Source organism: Amia ocellicauda, chromosome 16 (assembly GCF_036373705.1).
Source record: "Amia ocellicauda isolate fAmiCal2 chromosome 16, fAmiCal2.hap1, whole genome shotgun sequence".
Lineage (NCBI taxonomy): Eukaryota > Metazoa > Chordata > Actinopteri > Amiiformes > Amiidae > Amia > Amia ocellicauda.
In genome coordinates, this window is record NC_089865.1 from 25,784,309 (window position 1) to 25,804,873 (window position 20,565).

The 20,565-nt window shown below is 40.6% G+C and overlaps 1 protein-coding gene across 1 annotated transcript; it reads left to right on the top strand.

Moving 5' to 3' along the window:
- Positions 1–11,286: 11,286 nt before the first annotated feature.
- On the top strand, positions 11,287–18,760 carry LOC136711954 (tubulin alpha-1B chain). Its single transcript, XM_066688549.1, has 4 exons — positions 11,287–11,436; positions 16,039–16,261; positions 16,611–16,759; positions 16,988–18,760. The coding sequence occupies exons 1-4, from the start codon at positions 11,434–11,436 to the stop codon at positions 17,960–17,962; spliced, it is 1,350 nt and encodes a 449-aa protein (XP_066544646.1). The 5' UTR covers positions 11,287–11,433; the 3' UTR covers positions 17,963–18,760.
- The last annotated feature ends 1,805 nt before the right edge of the window (positions 18,761–20,565 follow it).

Consider the following 20,565-nt stretch of genomic DNA (forward strand, 5'->3'; position numbering starts at 1 on the left):
AGAATTGAAAAAGTACTTACCTGCAGATCTCTGGCAATGACTCCTGTCCAATGGTGGTGTTCCTGGTGCTGATCCCATTCGATACCTTGGGCCAATACCAGTTGACTCAGTTGACCAGTTGGCTGTGTGGCTTGTTTAAAAAAGTAAAAATAAACCATTGCGTTTGACTTACCTGTGGGTGCTTAAGACCTTGGCTGAGGTTTTCCTCCTCATTAAATAAAGGGGTGGCATAGCTGACCTAGGGGTATAGTGTCCTCATCACCCATGACATAAGCAGAACGTTTAAAAGTGGAAGACTGCCGATTGGCAGAGCAAATTTGAGACAGCGTGGCAGCACACACCTCAGCTACAACAGCAGCAAAACCCAGGAGGTTGAGAGCAACCTCTAGCTGTCCCAACATTGTGCAGCTTGTTGAGTTGTAGCAGGGGTGTATAATGAACCCATATATGGACTGCAATGTGTACTTTTTGTATGCGCTTCTATTAGTATATTTGTGACACTTTTATATAGCCCGCCCCTTTTCTATACAGTGCTTTTGGAATAGCGAGTAGATAGAGGAGCTGGGATTAATTCAGATATAGCATTGTCTGTCCATTTGTGCAATGTAATATTTCAGTGTTACAACTGGGTGAAAGAATATTAAGGACAAATGTGTGTGACCTTGGCTTCTTTGCCGAATAAAAACCCAGCTTTATTGCCGCTAAATAAGTTTGGTTTGTTTTTCTTTTCACAACCTCCTCCTCTTATGGAGCCCAAACTCCACAAGTGTCGAGAGCCTTGAAACAATGTTCAGAATCTAAAACTGTGCTATATGCGTAGGCTGATCGCAAAAAGTAAGAATTGTGTGGTCAAGAATGATCTGAAAATGATCCCCAAAACTTCAGTTCAACCGTGAGGCTGTAGAAGATGTGTTAGGCTAATAAAGTACAGTGAAAACATAGATTTTAGGAAAGTTCTGGATCTTGTAAAGGCCAAAACTACAGCCAGGGTGGAATGAAAATTGTAGCATACAGGGAAACGTTCTTATTGATGCAGCACAGGAAAAACTATGATCTAAAGATTTTGAGGCAAACTCTGAACTTCACCTTCGACAACAGTTTGATCAAAATAAAGCCTCAAATAGTTGACAAAGCTCTTTGATCTCGCCAAAGAAAAATCATTCAGCACTCTCTAATATCTATGACCACAAAAAAAAAGCATGCTTTAAACATGTTGCTAACAAAACTTGGCCTCTGTTCAGCAGTTCTCAGCAATCTTTTTCTGCCCTCAGCTGCCTAAAATAGATGCACAGCTCAAGGATCCAGACTCACACACCTTGCTCTAATGTATGTACAGAGTGACATTCAGCACAGTCTAGATGTCCATTCTCTCATTAAAACATTAGTGCAGCGCGTGCAAGTTGGAGCCCCAGCTCGGGATTTGAAGAACAACACAGGCACCACACAGACAATAAACACACAGTAGACAATTAAAAAAAAACTATGCTATGCCAAATTACACTCCCGACAGGGGAGGTTTACACCCTCTACTGATTCCACAGAGGACATACGTCACTGTAATTAGCCCATGTATACAATGAGCCCCATTACATTAGCATGACACAGGTTACCTTTAGACCCCTTTGTCTTACTAGAATAAGTAAACTGCATACTTAAATATACATTTTGTTGATATTCATAATATACCATTTTTCTCAAGAGTAATGAAAATGATAAGCAAAACAAAAGTTAATATATTAAAATATTCATAGGCATAAAGTTACAGACAGGTGCATTACATGTACATGTTTAATCAGAATAGTCAGAAAAAACAAATACACAGGTTCCTTAATACGTTTTTTTTAATTATTATTATTGTTATTATTATTGTTCCAGCACCGCCCCTATAGAAACTGCTCCAGTGCTCTTAGCCATGTTGGGTCACTGGAAAACCAGCCAGCAGCTTCTTGTCTGGACCTGCAAGTCTGAAACTGTGCATGCAGGACACTAGTGCTCAGTCAAGTTTGTTAAAGGCAAGTTGGTGCAATAAAAAACATAGCTGCTATGGGCCAATACTTTTTTTTTTTTATATGTGCCACGTTGTATAGGACACATTTTCTGTGCACTGGAGTAGATTTTTGAACATGTACATGCACGTACAAGTCCACTGCTTGAAACTGCAACATAAGAAAGTTTACAGTCGAGAGGAGGCCATTCGACCCATCATGCTTGTTTGGTGTCCATTAATAACTAAGTGATCCAAGGATACTATCCAGTCTATTTTTAAATGTTACCAAATTTTCAGCTTCAGTTTGTTGCAGATTGTGACTACTCTCTGTGTAAAGAAGTGTCTCCTGTTTTCTGTCTTGAATGCCTTGAAGCCCAGTTTCCATTTGTGTCCCCGGGACTGTGTGTCCCTATTGATCTGGAAAAGCTCCTCTGGTTTGATGTGGTCGATACCTTGATGATTTTGAAGACTTGAATCAAGTCCCCAAATAGTCTCCTCTGTTCCAGGGTGAAAAGGTTCAGTCTCTCCGAGTAGGACATTCCCTTCAGACGTGGAATAAGTCTGGTTGCTCTTCTCTGAACTGCCTCTAGAGCAGCGATATCTTTCTTGATGTGTGGAGTCCAGAACTGTACACAGTATTCCAGATGAGGCCTAACTAGCGCATTGTACAGTCATAACATTACTGCCCTTGTTCTAAATTCTACACTTTTGACAATATACCCTAACATTCTGTTTGCCTTTTTTTGCTTCCCCACATTGTTTGGATGGAGAAAGTGAGGAGTCCACATAGACTCCTAGGCCTCTAGACTCCTTTCTCATGCGATACTTCATCTAGTTCTATTCCTCCCATAGTGTAATTATAGTGGACATTTTTGTTACCTGCATGTAATACCTTGTAATACCACATTGAATTTCATCTGCCAGGTCTTGGCCTACAACTGAATATTATCTAAGTCCCATTGAATAACCTGTGCTGCTGAGATTGTATCTGCAGAGCCACCTATTTTAGTACCATCTGCAAATTTGACAAGTTTGCTAACTATCCCAGAGTCCAGATCATTAATATAGATTAGAAAAAGCAAAGGCCTTAGTACTGATCCCTGTGGAAATCCACTAACAACCTCACTCCAGTTAGAGCAACTCCTCTAATTGACACCCTCTGTTTCCTATACATCAACCAGTTCATAATCCATCTACTTGCATTACCCTGAATGCCTACAGCTTCCAATTTGAGCATCAGTCTTTGGTGTGGAACCTTATCAAAAGCTTTTTGAAAATCTAGTATACAGTGCATCCGGAAAGTATTCACAGAGCTTCACTTTTTCCACATTTTGTTATGTCACAGCCTTATTCCAAAATGGATTAAATTAACTATTTTCCTCAAAATTCTACAAACAATACCCCATAATGACAACGTGAAAGAAGTTTGTTTGAAATCTTAGCAAATTTATAAAAAAAAAAAAAAAGCACATGTACATAAGTATTCACAGCCTTTGCCATGACACACAAAATTGAGCGCAGATCCATCCTGTTTCCACTGATCATCCTTGAGATGTTTGTACAACTTGACTGGAGTCCACCTGTGGTAAATTCAGTTGATTGGACATGATTTGGAAAGGCACACACCTGTCTATATAAGGTCCCACAGTTAACAGTGCATGTCAGAGCACAAACCAAGCCATGAAGTCCAAGGAATTGTCTGTAGACCACCGAGACAGGATTGTATCGAGGCACAGATCTGGGGCAGGGTACAGAAAAATGTCTGCAGCATTGAAGGTCCCAATGAGCACAGTGGCCTCCATCATCTGTAAATGGAAGAAGTTTGGAACCACCAGGACTCTTCCTAGAGCTGGCCGCCTGGCCAAACTGAGCGATCGGGGGAGAAGGGCCTTAGTCAGGGAGGTGACAGAGCTCCAGTGTGTCTCTGTGGAGAGAGGAGAACCTTCCAGAAGAACAACCATCTCTGCAGCACTCCACCAATCAGGCCTGTATGGTAGAGTGGCCAGACGGAAGCCACTCCTCAGTAAAAGGCACAAATAAAAGCCCGCCTGGAGTTTGCCAAAAGGCACCTGAAGGACTCTCAGACCATGAGAAACAAAATTCTCTGGTCTGATGAAACAAAGATTGAACTCTTTGACCTGAATGGCAATCGTCATGTCTGGAGGAAACCAGGCACCGCTCATCACCTGGCCAATACCATCCCTACAGTGAAGCATGGTGGTGGCAGCATCATGCTGTGGGGATGTTTTTCAGTGGCAGGAACTGGGAGACTAGTCAGGATCGAAGGAAAGATGAATGCAGCAATGTACAGAGACATCCTTGATGAAAACCTGCTCCAGATCGCTCTGGAATTCAGACTGGGGTGAAGGTTCATCTTCCAACAGGACAACGACCCTAAGCACGCACCCAAGATAACAAAGGAGTGGCTACAGGACAACTCTGTGAATGTCCTTGAGTGGCCCAGCCAGAGCCCAGACTTGAACCCGATTGAACATCTCTGGAGAGATCTGAAAATGGCTGTGCACCGACGCTCCCCATCCAACCTGATGGAGCTTGAGAGGTCCTGCAAAGAAGAATGGGAGAAACTGCCCAAAAATAGGTGTGCCGAGCTTATCCTGATCTCTCTTAGGGTTTGACTGGACTGATTGTTAACCTGTGGCATGGTATGTGTTTTTTCTTTTGTAAAAACCTCTGTGAAATACTCATTTAGAACATTTGCCACATCTTGTTTGTTTTCCAAGATACTTCAATTTTTGCCCTTTAGCTGTTTCACTTCCTCCTTTATTGACCTCTTGCTGTTGTATTGAAAAAAGCTTGTTGCATTAGTTTTAGCTCCTAGAGCTATGTTTCTTTCTATTTCCCGCTTTGCTTTTGTGATCCCTTTCTTAAGATCTCTTTGCAGTTCAACATATTCTTTGTATTTTGTTTTGTCTCCATCCCTTTTGTATGCGCTATACAACATTTTCTTTCTCTTGATATTTTTTTGCATACCTCTATTTAACCATTTTGGCCAAAGTTTGTTGGTCCTCAATTTGCTAAGTTTTGGTACAAATTTCTTCTGAGCCTCAAGTAGTATATTCTTAAAATATAACCATCCATTTTCAACTGAATCTGTATCCAGTGTGCTCTAGTCTAACTCTAGTCTAAGTGCCGCCTCATACCTTCAAGGTTTGCTTTTCTAAAATTGTAGACCATTGTCTTAGATTTGGTCATTGTTTTCTGGAATAATGCCTCAAAGCTAACCATATTGTGATCACAGTTTGCCATTGGTTCTCTAGTGTCCCTCTGACTGTATCTTGGTAATTTGAAAAGATCAAGTCAATGCATGCACTCTCTCCGGTTGGTTCCCTGGCAAATTGAGTTAGAGAGCAGTCATTTATCATCTCCACTATTTCTATAGTCCCGTCTGGGCTTTCCCAGTCTATGTTTGGGAAACTAAAATCTCCCATGATAACAGCCACATCCTTGCTACATGCAGTCCTGATTACACTGTGCAATGCAACATCTTTCTGAATATCTGACTAATCCTCCAGATCTTTTGTTTAAAAAAAGTTTAACCCACAAAGATTGTTTCGTTACTAGGATTTAATTTGAGTTCTGCCTCAATGTCATTTTTGACATAATGCTACCCAACCACCACTTCAATTTTGCCTGTCCCTCCTAAACGGTGTGTATCCTTTCAACTTGTATTAACCATTTGCAAGAGATTGATGCTGATGGGCCATGTTTGGTGGTCATGTTGGATTATACATTTTAATGTATTAGTGTGATGACAAAGAGGGGAACAATTGCCACCATCATGTGACCACACCACCCTTATTTTATTCAAGTGAGGAGGGGGGTCTCACTATTTCCCCTCTCTCCCCGCACAGGCCTTAGCAAAATCCCAACATGCACATCACAGAATCAATACTTAGAGTTGAGAAATAGTTTATTACCAGTGGCTACCAGGTGGGTCACAATGTCCACCGGGCTGGAAGCCCGATTACCAACAATAAAATCCTAACTAAAACCACCTTTAATACCAGGTGATTGCACTAGCAATCATGACAATCAAAAAGAGAACAAGACAACATTTTAAAAATCAGGCAATAAAACTCTAAAAGTAATCCTAAAACTCCACCCAAGAGAACTGAAAACTAAGCTTGTCTTGGCACCCACAAAGTCAAAGTCCTGGGAATATGGTGCAAATATGCAAAAGGGAGTCTCTTATCCACCAATGTCCATTCGAGGTTGTAGCAAGTGGAGGGCTCTATAAGGCTTGGCAACAAGGGGTCCCCCTTACACTGTCGGTCTCTGGACCAGGCTCTGCAGTGCCACAAATCCTGGGAAGGGAGAGAGAAACAAAAGGAAATTCAGGAGGGATGCGTCATATGAGGTCACACACTACAGAGGTTCTCTCATTCATGTCCCTCTGCTATCCTTTTACCCAGTGTGTCTTTCTCCACAGGTGCACTACTGTCAGCTGGGTCTGAGGCGGACTGCAAGGGAGACACCGTCTCCACCAGCCCTGGAAGATAAATACAAGTTGTAGGAAATCAGTCCAGTTTCTATACTTAGACTGGTTATTTCTCCTTTTCCTCAGAATGCTATATTTCTGATTAAGAGACAGCCAGCAAATGTGTGTAGCGAACATCAACTAAACTTCTCATTCAAGGGTCAAGGGTCAAGGGTCAAGGGTCCCCGATCCCCGATCCCCGATCCCCGATCCCCGATCCCCGATCCCCGATCCCCGATCCCCGATCCCCGATCCCCGATCCCCGGTCCAGGCTTTACTGCCTGCTGCTTTGTACACTGCTCTTTTAAAGCAGGTTTTCCTCGTTATGTGTAAGAAGATAAATGAAACAGGTGTGCTAGCTGAAGGGGGGGGACACCGCCCAATCAGACGGGTGTGTCCTTAATTAGTAATTAGTAATAAAGTAATAAAACTAACAAGTATAAATATAAACCCAAAACAAAGCACTGCATAATAACAGAAAAAACATAATAATAGTAATAATAATAATAAATACACCAATTACTAGGCAACACAATCAACTCTCCTAGCAACTCTTGTAACACTAACATGTTAAAACATCTACTTCTCCCAAACTGAAAGGCTCACTTTGCTCAGACTTTACCCCCTTGGTACTAGATCACTTATCTATCAGATCTGCAAATGGTGAGTGGCTGAGTTAAAATACATGGTCACCACAAGTGACGGCAGCCATGTGATGACTACTATGCTGACATTTTGCAAGCATAACACTGGTATGTTGCTCTATCAAGTTTGGTCAAGGCTGCTGCAATAAAAACATGGCTGCCATGGGCCAATCCTTTTTAGTGTTGCTTTACATACACAGTTGTACATACACTCATGAAACAGCTAATTGTAGGAACTGCAGCTAAGAGCTGAAACCATATGTGCAGTTTTCACAGTTTGTTCAGTTAGGTAGCCATATTGTAATTACGAATATGTTCAGACATTTAAAAGAGATAGCTAACATTTATATTTTCCATCCCTATTTTGATGTTTTTTTGTTTTGTTTGTTTTTTACATTTCCACAGTAATTGCCAGGACCTTTTTGCAACAATTAAGTTTTTTAAATCTCCCTGCCAGTGGTTCCCATTCTGGCAGTGGCCCAGCCTGGGTGTCTCCTTTTAGTACCTTGAACTGCTGACTGTATGTGTGATGCAACAGTTCATGTGCTAATGTTTACTCAGCGCACTTTGGTATTTCACAATGACTTGTTGCTTTTAAGGCATCAGAGGGATATTTGCAGCTCCCTGGTGTCAAACGTCATACTGGCTTTATATATATACGTTCAGGTAGTGGAATGTAAATTCTAAACCAAATTCAATTAATTTAATTATTTTATTGCTTGCATGCAAAATGTCTCACATTAGCATTTTACAACAGTACATAGAATATTTTCCTAGTTTGAATACAAAATACAGTGTAGATTCTTTTAATAAAATTGTACCCAAGATACCAGCTCCATGTCTTGTTTTTTTTGTGGATTTTGAAGGATTTGTCAGATTTGTTTTTCTCCCCCCCATGCTTGTATTGTGCTACTGAAAGCACAGACAGGACAGCACAGGTGGGAAGTGTCAGGTTCACAGGGTAATCAAGGACATGTCAATGAGGATAGCTGTTACAGGTGAGTGTGTTGTGTGTGACAAGCCTCTAATTATGTCCACATTCATAAGACACTGACATATGCAATGTCATATTTATGAATGATACAACATCATTAATTAATTAATTAATCCATTAATTAATTCATTCATTTAGACAAAAAGAGTAGGACATTCTTTCCTGATGCTAATCCTACAGTGGATGAGCCACTCTTATACAGATAGGCAACCACATAGGATCTAGAGATATGTTTGATTTTCCTTTTCGCATATCAAAAATATCTCGAGCAGGTTGCTTAAACTTAAATGTTTCTTTTCTCTAAAGGCTGCTGATAAATTAACACATGCCTTCACTACCCTGGAACTGTACTAGCCTCAGTTCACTTGATACTGATGATACTGGATAGATTTCAAAGCTCTTCTAACAGTCTAACATCAAGGTAATAGATAGTGTCTCGTTAGTGTGTGAACTTGCTCTGGGAGATTACAAGAGCAGCACCTGCAAAAGTACATACACAGTGAACTATGCATGTAAATCAGATTGAGGGTTTGTATGAAGGACTAGAAACACTGAGCAATTATTTTTTTTACTGGGGATACTTTTATTGTTTGGATTTTCTTTTGTGAGTTTGGTGGGTGCAGTGCTGGATTGCTCCCTTATTTTTAATTAATTTGTAGTCTTTAGCAGGAGGAAACCAGTCTTAAAGGGAAGAATTATAGTTCGTTTTATCCTGTAGCAGGAATATTGTATTTTTTAACTAGTTGACAGACCAGGGCCATGGACATGCTGGATAAGTGGGCTACAGCATCTGGAATTGAGTTGAGTGAGCCAAGACAGGGAAGCAGGCAGATCCTGGGGTGACAGCAGTGCAGAGACCCTTTAAAGGGAGAGGAGAGAGAGGGGACAACATGGAGCCGGTCTGTTATTCTTGTCATCGGCTGCTCCTTTTGGGTGAAGAGGAGGATTCCTTCCCCAAGGGTGACTACGTGCTGCAGCTCTAAAATGCCACCAGCTGGATCCTGATGGAAGTGCTCCTCCTTTTCTGAACTTTTTTTTAACTTTCAAACTTCATTACTTTTTATTCCTTTAGTCTGTACTTCCTGGAAGAGAACCCCAGGCTAGTAAGAGATGTTTGAGATGTTTTGTAGTTACTCTTGAGCACTGGGTACTATTATTCATTGTCTCATCTTTAATTGGGCTTTCCTCCCTTGCTATCTGAATGAAAACTATTGTATTTGACCTCCTCTATGAGGGTGGTGAATCCAGAGATGAAAAGAACCGGTGTGGGAGTTTCCTTATACTCTGTTAAAAAATAAGGTGGTGTAGTTTCAGGCCATTATTTGTTGCATTACCTTTATCACGTATCTTATTTGACAATGCAGTCTATATCCAAGGTTACTCTTTTCTTCATGGGGAATTGGCTTTTGTTTTGGTTAAAAAATGAAAATAAATGCTAACATCTGTGTTTATTTTAATACAAAAGAATCAACACTTTTAATTTACCATTGAGCACTTATCCTACTCGTAGAACCAGGAAAACGAGCTATTCACATACAGTATGTTCTAGGCACCCTTCACACTGGGTCTGCATGAGCTAATGAGTAACAATACCCTGTGAATGAAGATGATAGACACCTTCTTTGGGGTGCAGTGCATTCAGCAATATAGTCCTATAAGAGTCCACAGCTTCATGGGAGTAACAGGGGTAAACATGCCACTGCACTCTACCAATTGCACCTATTTTCAAAAGGACATAAAGCATATGCAGAAAGTATTGGTTTATGTTTAGGTGTCCTGCCTTTCTGACTTGGATTTTCAGGGTGACACCATTATTGTGCACACAGCGGGGGTTGGACAGAAACACAAACAAGTCTTACACTCTTTATCACTTAGTGCTTTTTACTTAGGTGCCTAAGACAGATAGCTATAGTGTCTTGACAAAGCTGTTTACAATGTGTGTGGCTCGGATCTGATTTGCTTCGAAAGAGAGACTGTATTCCTAACATTTTCAAATCAGTCAACGAGACTTCCTCTAATACTGGCATGGGGTCTGCAGAGGTCTCTGTCTAGATTAGGCAAACAGATAGCCAAAGATTAAAGCCACTTCTAGCAGAATAACTATTTGAATGCAGACAGGTGGGGTATCAATTATTATTTCTTTCCCTTTTCATTCTCAGTCAACTATACTGTCAAAAATAAAAACACTTCCTGTTTGTGTTTCGCTCAGTTCTGCATTGATCTAATATATTCCTTGTAACTAATTTATGTTTCTATTTTACTAACTGATATTGCAGTCCTTTAGTCTGGGAAAATAATAATAATAATAATAATAATAATAATAATAATAATAATAATAATAATGTAAATTATATGCAATATATGTATGTATTAATATTAGCAAGTTTATTTACACAGGATATTTTGTCACAGACTATAGAATTAATACTTTGAGAAAAAGTACAAAATAGTAATCTCCCTATAGATGCATTTGAATACACAACTTATTTGTGTATCATTATTACAAAACCATATGCAGTACAAATAGAGACACTATATACTAAAAGTAAGATGAATGTGAAAATGAATATTTTATTACCACTTGAGTGCATTTGTCCTTTTTGAAAATCTGCATGCTTTGGTTTTAATATAATAATAATAATAATAATAATAATAATAATAATAATAATAATAATAATAATAATAATATTTAACTTCATGTTATATATTTAAATATTTTTTAATTTAGTTGATAGTATTTTATTGGATAGTTTTAATAGAAAAATGCACATTCGAGGGCGTGCGCAGTTGACACTTTCAGCATGCAACAAACCACGCAGTTGAAATACTTGTGTGTGTTTTGTATGCATCCTGTATATGCAGCAGTGCCGAGATTAGTTTGCACAAGGACCTCTAACATTTTTATAATTGTCCCCAAATCCCGTATTCAATTCAGCACGTTGCAGCTCCATGACAGCCTGATCAGGGGTATTTTCTAAGGTTATGCTTCTGGGCTCCACCAGCGCATTGCAGCAAAGCACCTATAACTGGTTTGAAAAGTTGTTCCGCCTGGCACTGGATATTTTTAAAACTGCGTGTCTGTGGGAGTGTCGGAAACCCCACTGGTCCCCTGACTGGGGCTCCTCCTCTCGTGTTTGCCCAGCATATATAACCCAGCAGCCGGCAGAGCTCCACGAGTCACTCACGGAGACCACTTTGCAGGTTCGCGGTGAGGAAAGAACGAGGACATTCTTTCAGCTTCAGCTTTCTCTATTTTATATTATTTCTTTTATAAGCATATATATATATACACAAAAAATACAGCAACAAGATGGTGAGTTTATTTATTTTTTACCCCTTATCATTGTTTTAACCCCATGTTTAAATGATATAATACTGTGTGTCCATAAGTATTCATGTTACGGCACTAGTTATCCCACTTAAAATGCCGACCGGAAGTGTGAATTGGATTAAAATGAAATCAAACAAGGCTGGTGACGTTGATTTAATTGAACTAGAGAAAATGCTATTCTTGTCGAACTGGTTGGTGAATGTGAATGAAACGTTTGTAAATCGGGGTAAATTAGACCTTTATAAATAAAGCCCGATTTATTTTGCTTGTTACCATTGGGGCTTTAGTTTGATTCAGACCCAGATGGTGTATTTTTTAAACATTTTAGAGCAGCTTGAGTGTTGTAGTGAATTGCAGATTTGGCGTGACGCATTGCCAATAGTAGAACCAGTATCCATTTTGCCCAGAGCTGGATTTACTAGCAGCTCCCTACATGACCACGCAGTTGCGTTTTTTTTAAATGGCTGGCTATGCGGATTTTATTAGAAGTGTTATTCCCTGATCTATTGTCGAGACATGTTTTTAAATCGGTAGTGAGCAAAATATTTTCTACGCTTTTTTTTTTTTCCCCCCCCATTTGATGTGGCCATTTTAAAAATAAAATGAAAAGGCGGGAGAAATTTTAAAAGCGAAAAATACATGCGCACATCCCTCTCTACGTATATATGCTTGGGTGTGTTTCTGTATATATTATAACAACTCAATATAAAATACGATGTTTATAAAGCAATCTACAAAATTGTATTCTGTAGTACAATAATTAAAATGGTACTGGTTTTCTTTTAGTAATGACTAGTTTCAACTAGTTGATTTGTCATTTAAATGGCATAGTCGGTGTTAATGGCTTGTATTGTAAGAAGTTCAACTCTTCACTACGGGGTGTCTGAACAACTTGTTTTGCCACGCTGGCCACGCCTATTTCGTCATGAGGCAGGCACGCACACGTTGAAGCGGTTGGTCGCTTTCGTGTTGCGCAGGGTTGCGCAGGTTTGCGCAGCTCCACCAATGAGGTCGGTGTACTTCTGCAGATCTTCGCAGGGCTGCGGGAGTTTGCGCTACACGAACGCGACCGAAACGGTCTGAAACGCAGCGCACCTCGTTCTGCACTCGGATGCAATAGACCTGCTATACTGATATGATATAGTCCGTTTTATGCAGTTAGAAATAACTGTTTAGTTGTTGGTAAATGTTTTAAGAATAATGTAATGTTAAATAGACTTGTATCCAGCCTACTTATCAAATAGGCCCTACTACAACAATGTATTTACTACTCGAAATGCGACAGACCTCGACCTCTAGCATATTTCACCGTTACAGTAGGTGTTAATTTCTGTAACATGCTTCCGCTGTCTTCTCTTCGGAAATGGGACAGTGTTGTAATATTGTTTCTGCCCTCTAGGGGTTAAATTTAGACCACCTCCGACCAATTACTTTCTGGAACGGCACTAATCACTATCTTTCCATTAGAGGTCACTGTTGCACACCAGGGAAATATTCCTCGGATTTATTTAATTTGAATGTGTTTTTTTTTTTTTTTTTTTCTCTCATGAGGCTATAGAAAATGGGATGTACAGGGTGATGCATATATTCAGTACATCCGAGGGTTAAGTTGGCACCAGGCACCCCTCCACCCTGACTGCAGTTCAGCGGCTTCCCCCCCCCCTCATCAAGCCTGATCAAGCATAGCAATTTACCATTCTGGTCAAGGCTAATTGTTTCTGCAGCTACTTAGAGCAATAAATGGGCAATGGATGAATTCCAAATTTAAACCAAGGATTCATTTGTTTGAATTAATCAAAGATCATTGCTTGTTGAATTTTGGGGTTTTAAGTATTTAAAAGTATAAAAAATTAGTTTGTCCATATTTTAATTTGGCTTGTCCAGGTTATATATATAGAGCCGAAGTATGTATTATGAAGGCCTTGCTTAGGCACCTGATCTGCTGCATTAGTCATCAGTCAGTAGAAACGGCTGAAAAATGCCCCAGTTAGCCACTCTACATTTAGACTGAAGAATGGTTTTCATTCTTTTTAAAAAGACAGACAAAGACAAAAACAAAACTCGCAATGTAAAACTAGGTGTAATTTGTGAGGACACATTGGTTTGTTCTGGAACACGCATGAGAAAATAATTGTATAGCTAATGCTGCTGCTGAGGGTGATGTAATAAGCTAGCTTTGATTTTTGGCTAAAGAAAGTGTTTCACTCCTGTGGGAGATAATTGGTTTCTAGTACAGCAGTCCATACTGACTAAATGATGCACATTTTAAAGAGCCTAGTGAATGTTGAAATTGCTTAAATCCTTTTAGTAAGTTACGTGACCTTGCCAATACATTATGCAAAATGGCACTATCAAACATTTAGTAATGTGTCCTGAACTTTTAAAGGTCAAAATGTATCTTTCCTTGCAGCAGGTTTACAAGCCTTACAATGTGCCTTACAAGCAGCTCTATGATTGGTTTGGTGCCTGTGTTATCAACACTGGTTGCGTCAAGTCCGCTGTCCCACACCTCAGTGGGGTTGCAGTGTGAAAAGTAACCGATGGGCCAGAAAGGGATTAATGTGAATTTTGGGCTTATCGCTGATCCGAGGGGTTGCATTTAAGGAGTCAAGATTAACAATTCTGTAAAAATACAATTATCAATTTGCTTAAAGTAAAACTGTTGATTTGAGTGGAATGTTTGAGCAGTGTAGTCCTGGGAGGAAATGACCACCTCAACCAAACATGAAGTCCATAAAAAGTGCTTCTGGCAGGTCTGCTTATTGTGGAAAGGATGTCTGGGTAATGGTAGGTTTTAGTGCAAAGTGAAGCAAGGAAGTTATCCAGGAACCCACTTTTAATGCAGTGGACAAATAACAAGGGTCTTCCTGCAGCCGCATAGTACAATTCAGTTTAACAGAAGGGTTTTTTCCCTTTTTTAAAAGGAGATCAGGAGCTCCAGAAATGAGGTTTAAGCAGAAAGATGGTGTCCGAGTTTGCTGCAATACTTTCCTGGAACAATCCAAACTAAAACCTTTTAAAACTGACTGTTTCCAATTGGCTATCTCACTTTAACCTTCCTGATTTCAGATTTAAATTTCATTCAAATTCTTCATGCTGCTCCTAAACTGAATCAACTATGCATACTACAAGCCAGTGTAGGCATAGTGTTTATTTTGTGGATTTGAATACATAAAATGAACTACTATATGGCCTGGATGGGATTGATTGAACCATTTAAGAGCTGGTGTGCTCCTCTTTATTGTGCTTTTCAAACTTCGTTACTGCTTGGTCACCCCGGTTCATTTTGTGCAGTCGCCCAAAAATAGACGGATCGTGACCTGGACTCCATGCCCAAACTAGGCAATCAGATCCTGCTGTCTAATCTCTCTGGCTTCTCTGTGATCTGAGTAGCTATAGCGGCTGGCATGGCTGTTTTAAAAATAGAAATCCAGCCCCCAGAAATAAGAATTGTGGAGAACAAAACAAAACCTAAGGCAAGGACTGATTCTAGGCCATCAGACACACCAGGATCTGTGGACACTAAAGTAGGACAGCCCCGAGAGGAATATAGCTATTTCCAGATCTAAACTGATCCATATAGCAGGCATGAACTCTAGGTTTCCCATCAGGCCCTGGAACTCCACATAGAGTAGATTCGCAATTCCCTTAGTTAGTGGCATGTACGCTTGAGGAGCTAAACTAAATTAAGGGATTTGTTCCAAGTTACTTCAAAATGACTAACTATATCAAAACTCCTGCTTAAATGATCATGCATTTATAGAGACTTCGGAACATTTTAATTCTGATTTATAAAGTGACCAGTAAGTCTTGGTGGTTTGGGGCTCTCCCATGGTTGGACACCCCAGCTCCCCAAATTTACAAATCAATGGGTCAATTGCTTTGGTGTTCTCTTAATATGATCTTATTAGTTTAAGGTGGAAATTGCTTCCTCTGTTCCTGCGGAGAAGAGCTCAGTTTGTCCTTTTTAGTGGAAATGCCAGCTGAAAACTATCAACTTCAGATGTTTATAGTTGACCCGATACTGTCTCGAACCAGTTTACTTAAATTTGTACACTTCCAGGTTCTCTATCGTCTGTGGGCACACCTCTGGGTGTTTTCCTGAGGGTTCCGTTCCTGTTCATTGCGTGTTTTGAATACTGTAACAGGGTGTGGAGTGTGCGCTCTACCTTGAAATGAAGGGCGGGCGGGCGGGCGGGCGGGGGAGGCAGCGGAGCATGTGTGCCTGGGTTTTAAAGTCATTTTGTGCCATTCATGCATTTCTGCCTAGCCAAGCTTTTTTAATTGCTCTTAATTCACTCATAATTGAACCTTCCCTCGTTGACCCAACTGTTCTGGGATCATTGGGCTTCCTCCCAAGATCTCCCTGATTGTGTGACCGCTGCCTAACTTGAGCTCTCCGGACTGGGCAATCGCACTTAAACCCAGCTTGACTGCAAGTTATACAAGTACTAAATTTGAATTCCATAGTTGGAGCAGTTTGCATAGGTTTTGTTCTTCTTCCATTTCTCACAAGACTTGAATGCAAGTATGAGAAATTTGCTAACCTTTTCATTCCTCTCTTTTCACCCCCCCCCCTTTTAGCGTGAATGCATTTCTGTACATGTTGGCCAAGCCGGAGTCCAGATGGGCAATGCCTGCTGGGAGCTTTACTGCCTGGAGCACGGGATCCAGCCTGATGGCCAGATGCCCAGCAACAAACCTGTGGGAGGGCATGACGATTCCTTCACCACCTTCTTTAGCGATACAGGGGCTGGTAAATACGTGCCCAGGGCAATCTTTGTTGACCTGGAGCCCACCGTCATTGGTAAGACTGAAAACCAATCTCTAAACAACTTTGGTAGTTTGGGATAAGTGGCTGGTAGCATTATATCGCTTTATGAACAAACTGATGTGGCTTTTTGGTGTAGAAAATGATAGATCACAATAACTACTCCAGACAATTCAGAATTAATTGTGGGGATTATTGTGAAGATGCAATAGAGGGTGGAGTCAAACTTTATTAATCTGTAGAACTCGGAAGTACATTATTTTTTTAAAACGTAAAATGATCAGTTGACCAGATACACAAAGGAAGGAAGCGGAGTGGTAAAGCTGGGGTTCCATACGTTTAATTTTGCCAAATTAAAAGCTACATCTTAATTTTATTTTTCCAGATGAGGTGCGCACAGGGACCTACCGCCAGCTGTTCCACCCTGAGCAGCTCATCACTGGCAAAGAGGACGCTGCCAACAACTACGCCCGTGGGCACTACACCATCGGCAAGGAGATCATTGACTCTGTTCTGGACAGGATCCGCAAACTGGTTAGTGGGGTCAAATAATTCCAGTGCCACGCATTACTCCAGATTACAGCTGTAATTCTTAGATTATTTTTTTTTAAACCTTCTACCATTCCTCACATAAATATTATAAAACCATTGAAAGTACTTAACTATTTCATAATGTTGCATGATGTACACAGGACTCTCGGGAGCTTATTTTGTAGGTTATTGTGATCGTAACCTGATTTGGGCCCTTCTTGTTTCATCCAGGCTGACCAGTGCACAGGCCTCCAAGGGTTCCTGGTATTTCACAGCTTCGGTGGTGGTACTGGCTCTGGTTTCACCTCCCTGCTGATGGAGCGTCTCTCTGTAGATTTTGGTAAGAAGTCCAAGCTGGAGTTTGCGGTCTACCCAGCTCCCCAGGTGTCCACAGCTGTGGTTGAGCCCTACAACTCCATCCTGACCACCCACACCACCCTGGAGCACTCTGACTGCGCCTTCATGGTCGACAATGAGGCCATCTATGACATCTGCCGCAGAAACCTGGACATTGAGCGTCCATCCTATACCAACCTCAATAGGCTGATCAGCCAGATTGTCTCCTCCATCACCGCCTCCCTGCGCTTCGACGGTGCCCTGAATGTGGACCTGACGGAGTTCCAGACCAACTTGGTGCCCTACCCCCGTATCCACTTCCCCCTGGCCACCTACGCTCCAGTGATCTCTGCTGAGAGGGCCTATCATGAGCAGCTGTCTGTGGCTGAGATCACCAACTCCTGCTTTGAGCCAGCCAACCAGATGGTGAAGTGTGACCCCCGTCACGGCAAGTACATGGCCTGCTGTCTGCTGTACCGTGGAGATGTGGTGCCCAAGGATGTTAATGTTGCCATCGCCACCATCAAGACCAAGAGGAGCATCCAGTTTGTGGACTGGTGTCCCACTGGCTTCAAGGTGGGCATCAACTACCAGCCCCCCACCGTGGTGCCTGGGGGCGACCTGGCCAAGGTGCGGAGGGCCGTGTGCATGCTGAGCAACACCACTGCCATTGCCGAGGCCTGGGCCCGCCTGGACCACAAGTTCGACCTGATGTACGCCAAGCGTGCCTTTGTCCATTGGTATGTGGGAGAGGGCATGGAGGAGGGCGAGTTCTCTGAGGCCAGAGAGGACATGGCAGCCCTGGAGAAGGACTATGAAGAGGTGGGCATCGACTCTTTTGAAGGAGAAGAGGAAGGAGAAGAGTACTAAGAGAGAAGCCCAAGTGAAGCCAGAGAGGGAGAGATTTGCTAGATGTGCCAAATGCAGACGATGCTAGAAGATGACATTGCTTGCTTGGAAAAAATTAATCGAATCCAAAGTCCTTAATCTCTCCATAATCAAAGAATAACCTACAAGTAAAAAATACAGCTGTTGGAATACAGTTCCTAGTATCACATAAAACCAATCTACTAACCACACTAATTTGGTTTCCAAGAATGTCTAAACCCAAGTGTCCAGATATTTCTGGTTTTTGAGAAGAATTTACCATCCCTAGATTGTAAAGAATCTGTTTTCAGGCTCTATTGTTATTCTTAAGGAGACAAAGTTGGACTTGTATCAGTTTATTTTCAAACTTCTCTGTGTATAGTTCCCCACACCTGCAAAAATGCACATTCTGAACCCAACCCATCACTTGAGACCATTACAAATTGGTCTGCTTGGGCTGTTTGCACAGTTCAGTCCTCAATCTGCAGGAACAATCCTATTTGTTCATTCAACACAAACTAAAATTATTTGGTGCAAAGGAAAATGGACATTCAGTGAGTCTCTCGTTGGCGAACCACCGCAATTGGCTGCCAAGTGCTTGCCCTGAATTGCTGGAAATCTTTTGGGTGAAACACCCATGTTTTGGGTTTATTTATTTCAGTGGGACTTTAGAAACACTCATGTTGCTGCTTGTTTCTGTTACCAAGTGCAATATTTTATTTGGGAAACGCTGATGCATACAGAACCTGTTGTGAATGTCGGAAGCTCTTACTTTTGTAAATAAACGTGTTAAACCCAGAAGTGTTGTCTTGCCTTTTATTTATTATCTTTCTGCCCTTCTTATGAAATCCATTCTTGATCATAGAATTACTGATTTTATTTCTTTTTAAATCTGAAACTGCTGTTAAATTACTCTAGGTAATGGCATGCTGTGGAGAGGTTTCCCAGACCACTTGTGAAGGTTTAGTGAATTATTATTTTGAGCAGGAAAGTGAAAAGGTGATTGGCCCTTTAGTTTTGTGACTTTTTATCAACCAGAAAGTTAAGGCAACATTTTCTGTACACTTGTCTGTCTGTGAACTAAATTGTGGCCAATTTAGTAATACTGACATAGGGCAGGGGTTCTTGACCTGGGCATACTTATATTGGTAGATGCCCTGACTTCATTGGGGACTGAAGTGAATGAAACCCTGAATAAAGTGAAACCATTTAATAGTTAAAATATGCAACATATTAATGAGTTCCAACAAATATAAACCTCTAATCCATTTTGTATTTTGATGGGGAAACATGGTCTGAATTGTAGTAAGTGTGAGACCATATATATTCATGCATATAGGACATTCATAAAAGCCTGGTATTTTTAAAGCCCTGTAAGCAAAATGCATATCATTTTAGGTTATTGTAAAACCCATTAACCACTGAATGTGGCAAAGAAAAGGAAAAAGCTCTCAAACTACCTAGGTCTGCATTGTGGCTTAAACTTATCACAGGGCCACCTGTAGAGAAGGCCATTTTTAGGTCGGCTTTGGTCTGACTTCTACACTGGAATTTATACTGCCCTAAGTCGGCACAGAAAAGCAGCCATGCAGTGTAAATGCAGTATTTGAGAAAGCTAAATATTAAAGCTGCCATTGATTGTAATTTGAGAAAAAATATATACAGGAATACAAAAAGGAATAGCTTTTAGTATATTACAGTATATTTGTTACTGTAGCAAATCGTACTTTTATGTGGCTTACATTAATAAAATTGCTCTTATTTTGTAAGTCGCCCTGGATAAGGGGCGTCTGCCAAGAAATAAAATCAGTATATACTATTAATATAAAACAAAGTAACTGATTTAATTTTGAAAATGTGTAAAAAATGTAATATTAGTGCAGCAACTGACAACTCAAATTGGAAGACAATTTTCAATAGGAGTTTATTAATTGTTGGTGTGGAAAAGCAATGAAAATGATTGTCCTGGCAAGCGAGGAGAAACATTTTTCAGAAGTGACCATATCTTCACAGTCTCTCCCTCTCTCTTTCACCAGGTAAAAGTGTTTCTATTATTTATTTCCATTTCTCTGATTAATTGACATACTTCCTTGCAGCTAGTCTTCAACCTCAAGTGCCAATCATCTGTTTAATTCTATCCTATCTATCTCAGAATGTATTTGTCAAAAATTCTGTTAGGAGAAATCACATAACCTTGGTCAATAGGTTCTAAATTGTCAGCTAGATCATTATTTAACTTTCATTTTGTAACCACTGTTGGGTGACAACTGATAAGCACAGACAAAATCAACGCACGTGATATTGCACATAGGCACAATCTCCGGCTTTCCAAAATAATCTAGAATTATACATTCCCAATTTACTTTGTCAGTTATTGGCTTCATCGTATAAATCACAGGTTCATGGTCTGTTTCAAAGGTTAATCCCAGTCTAAATGTCTGAAGCTATTGACCTTCCAGGACTAGGACTGACTGCAATTTCTTAAAAAAAACACAAAACAAGTACAACAAACAAGAAAGCAGTTCTAGGAGCCTGAAGATAAAAAAAAAAAACAAGTAAAAAATGTGTGGATTTCATGTGCTTTCTTCATCATGCTTCTGGAAAGA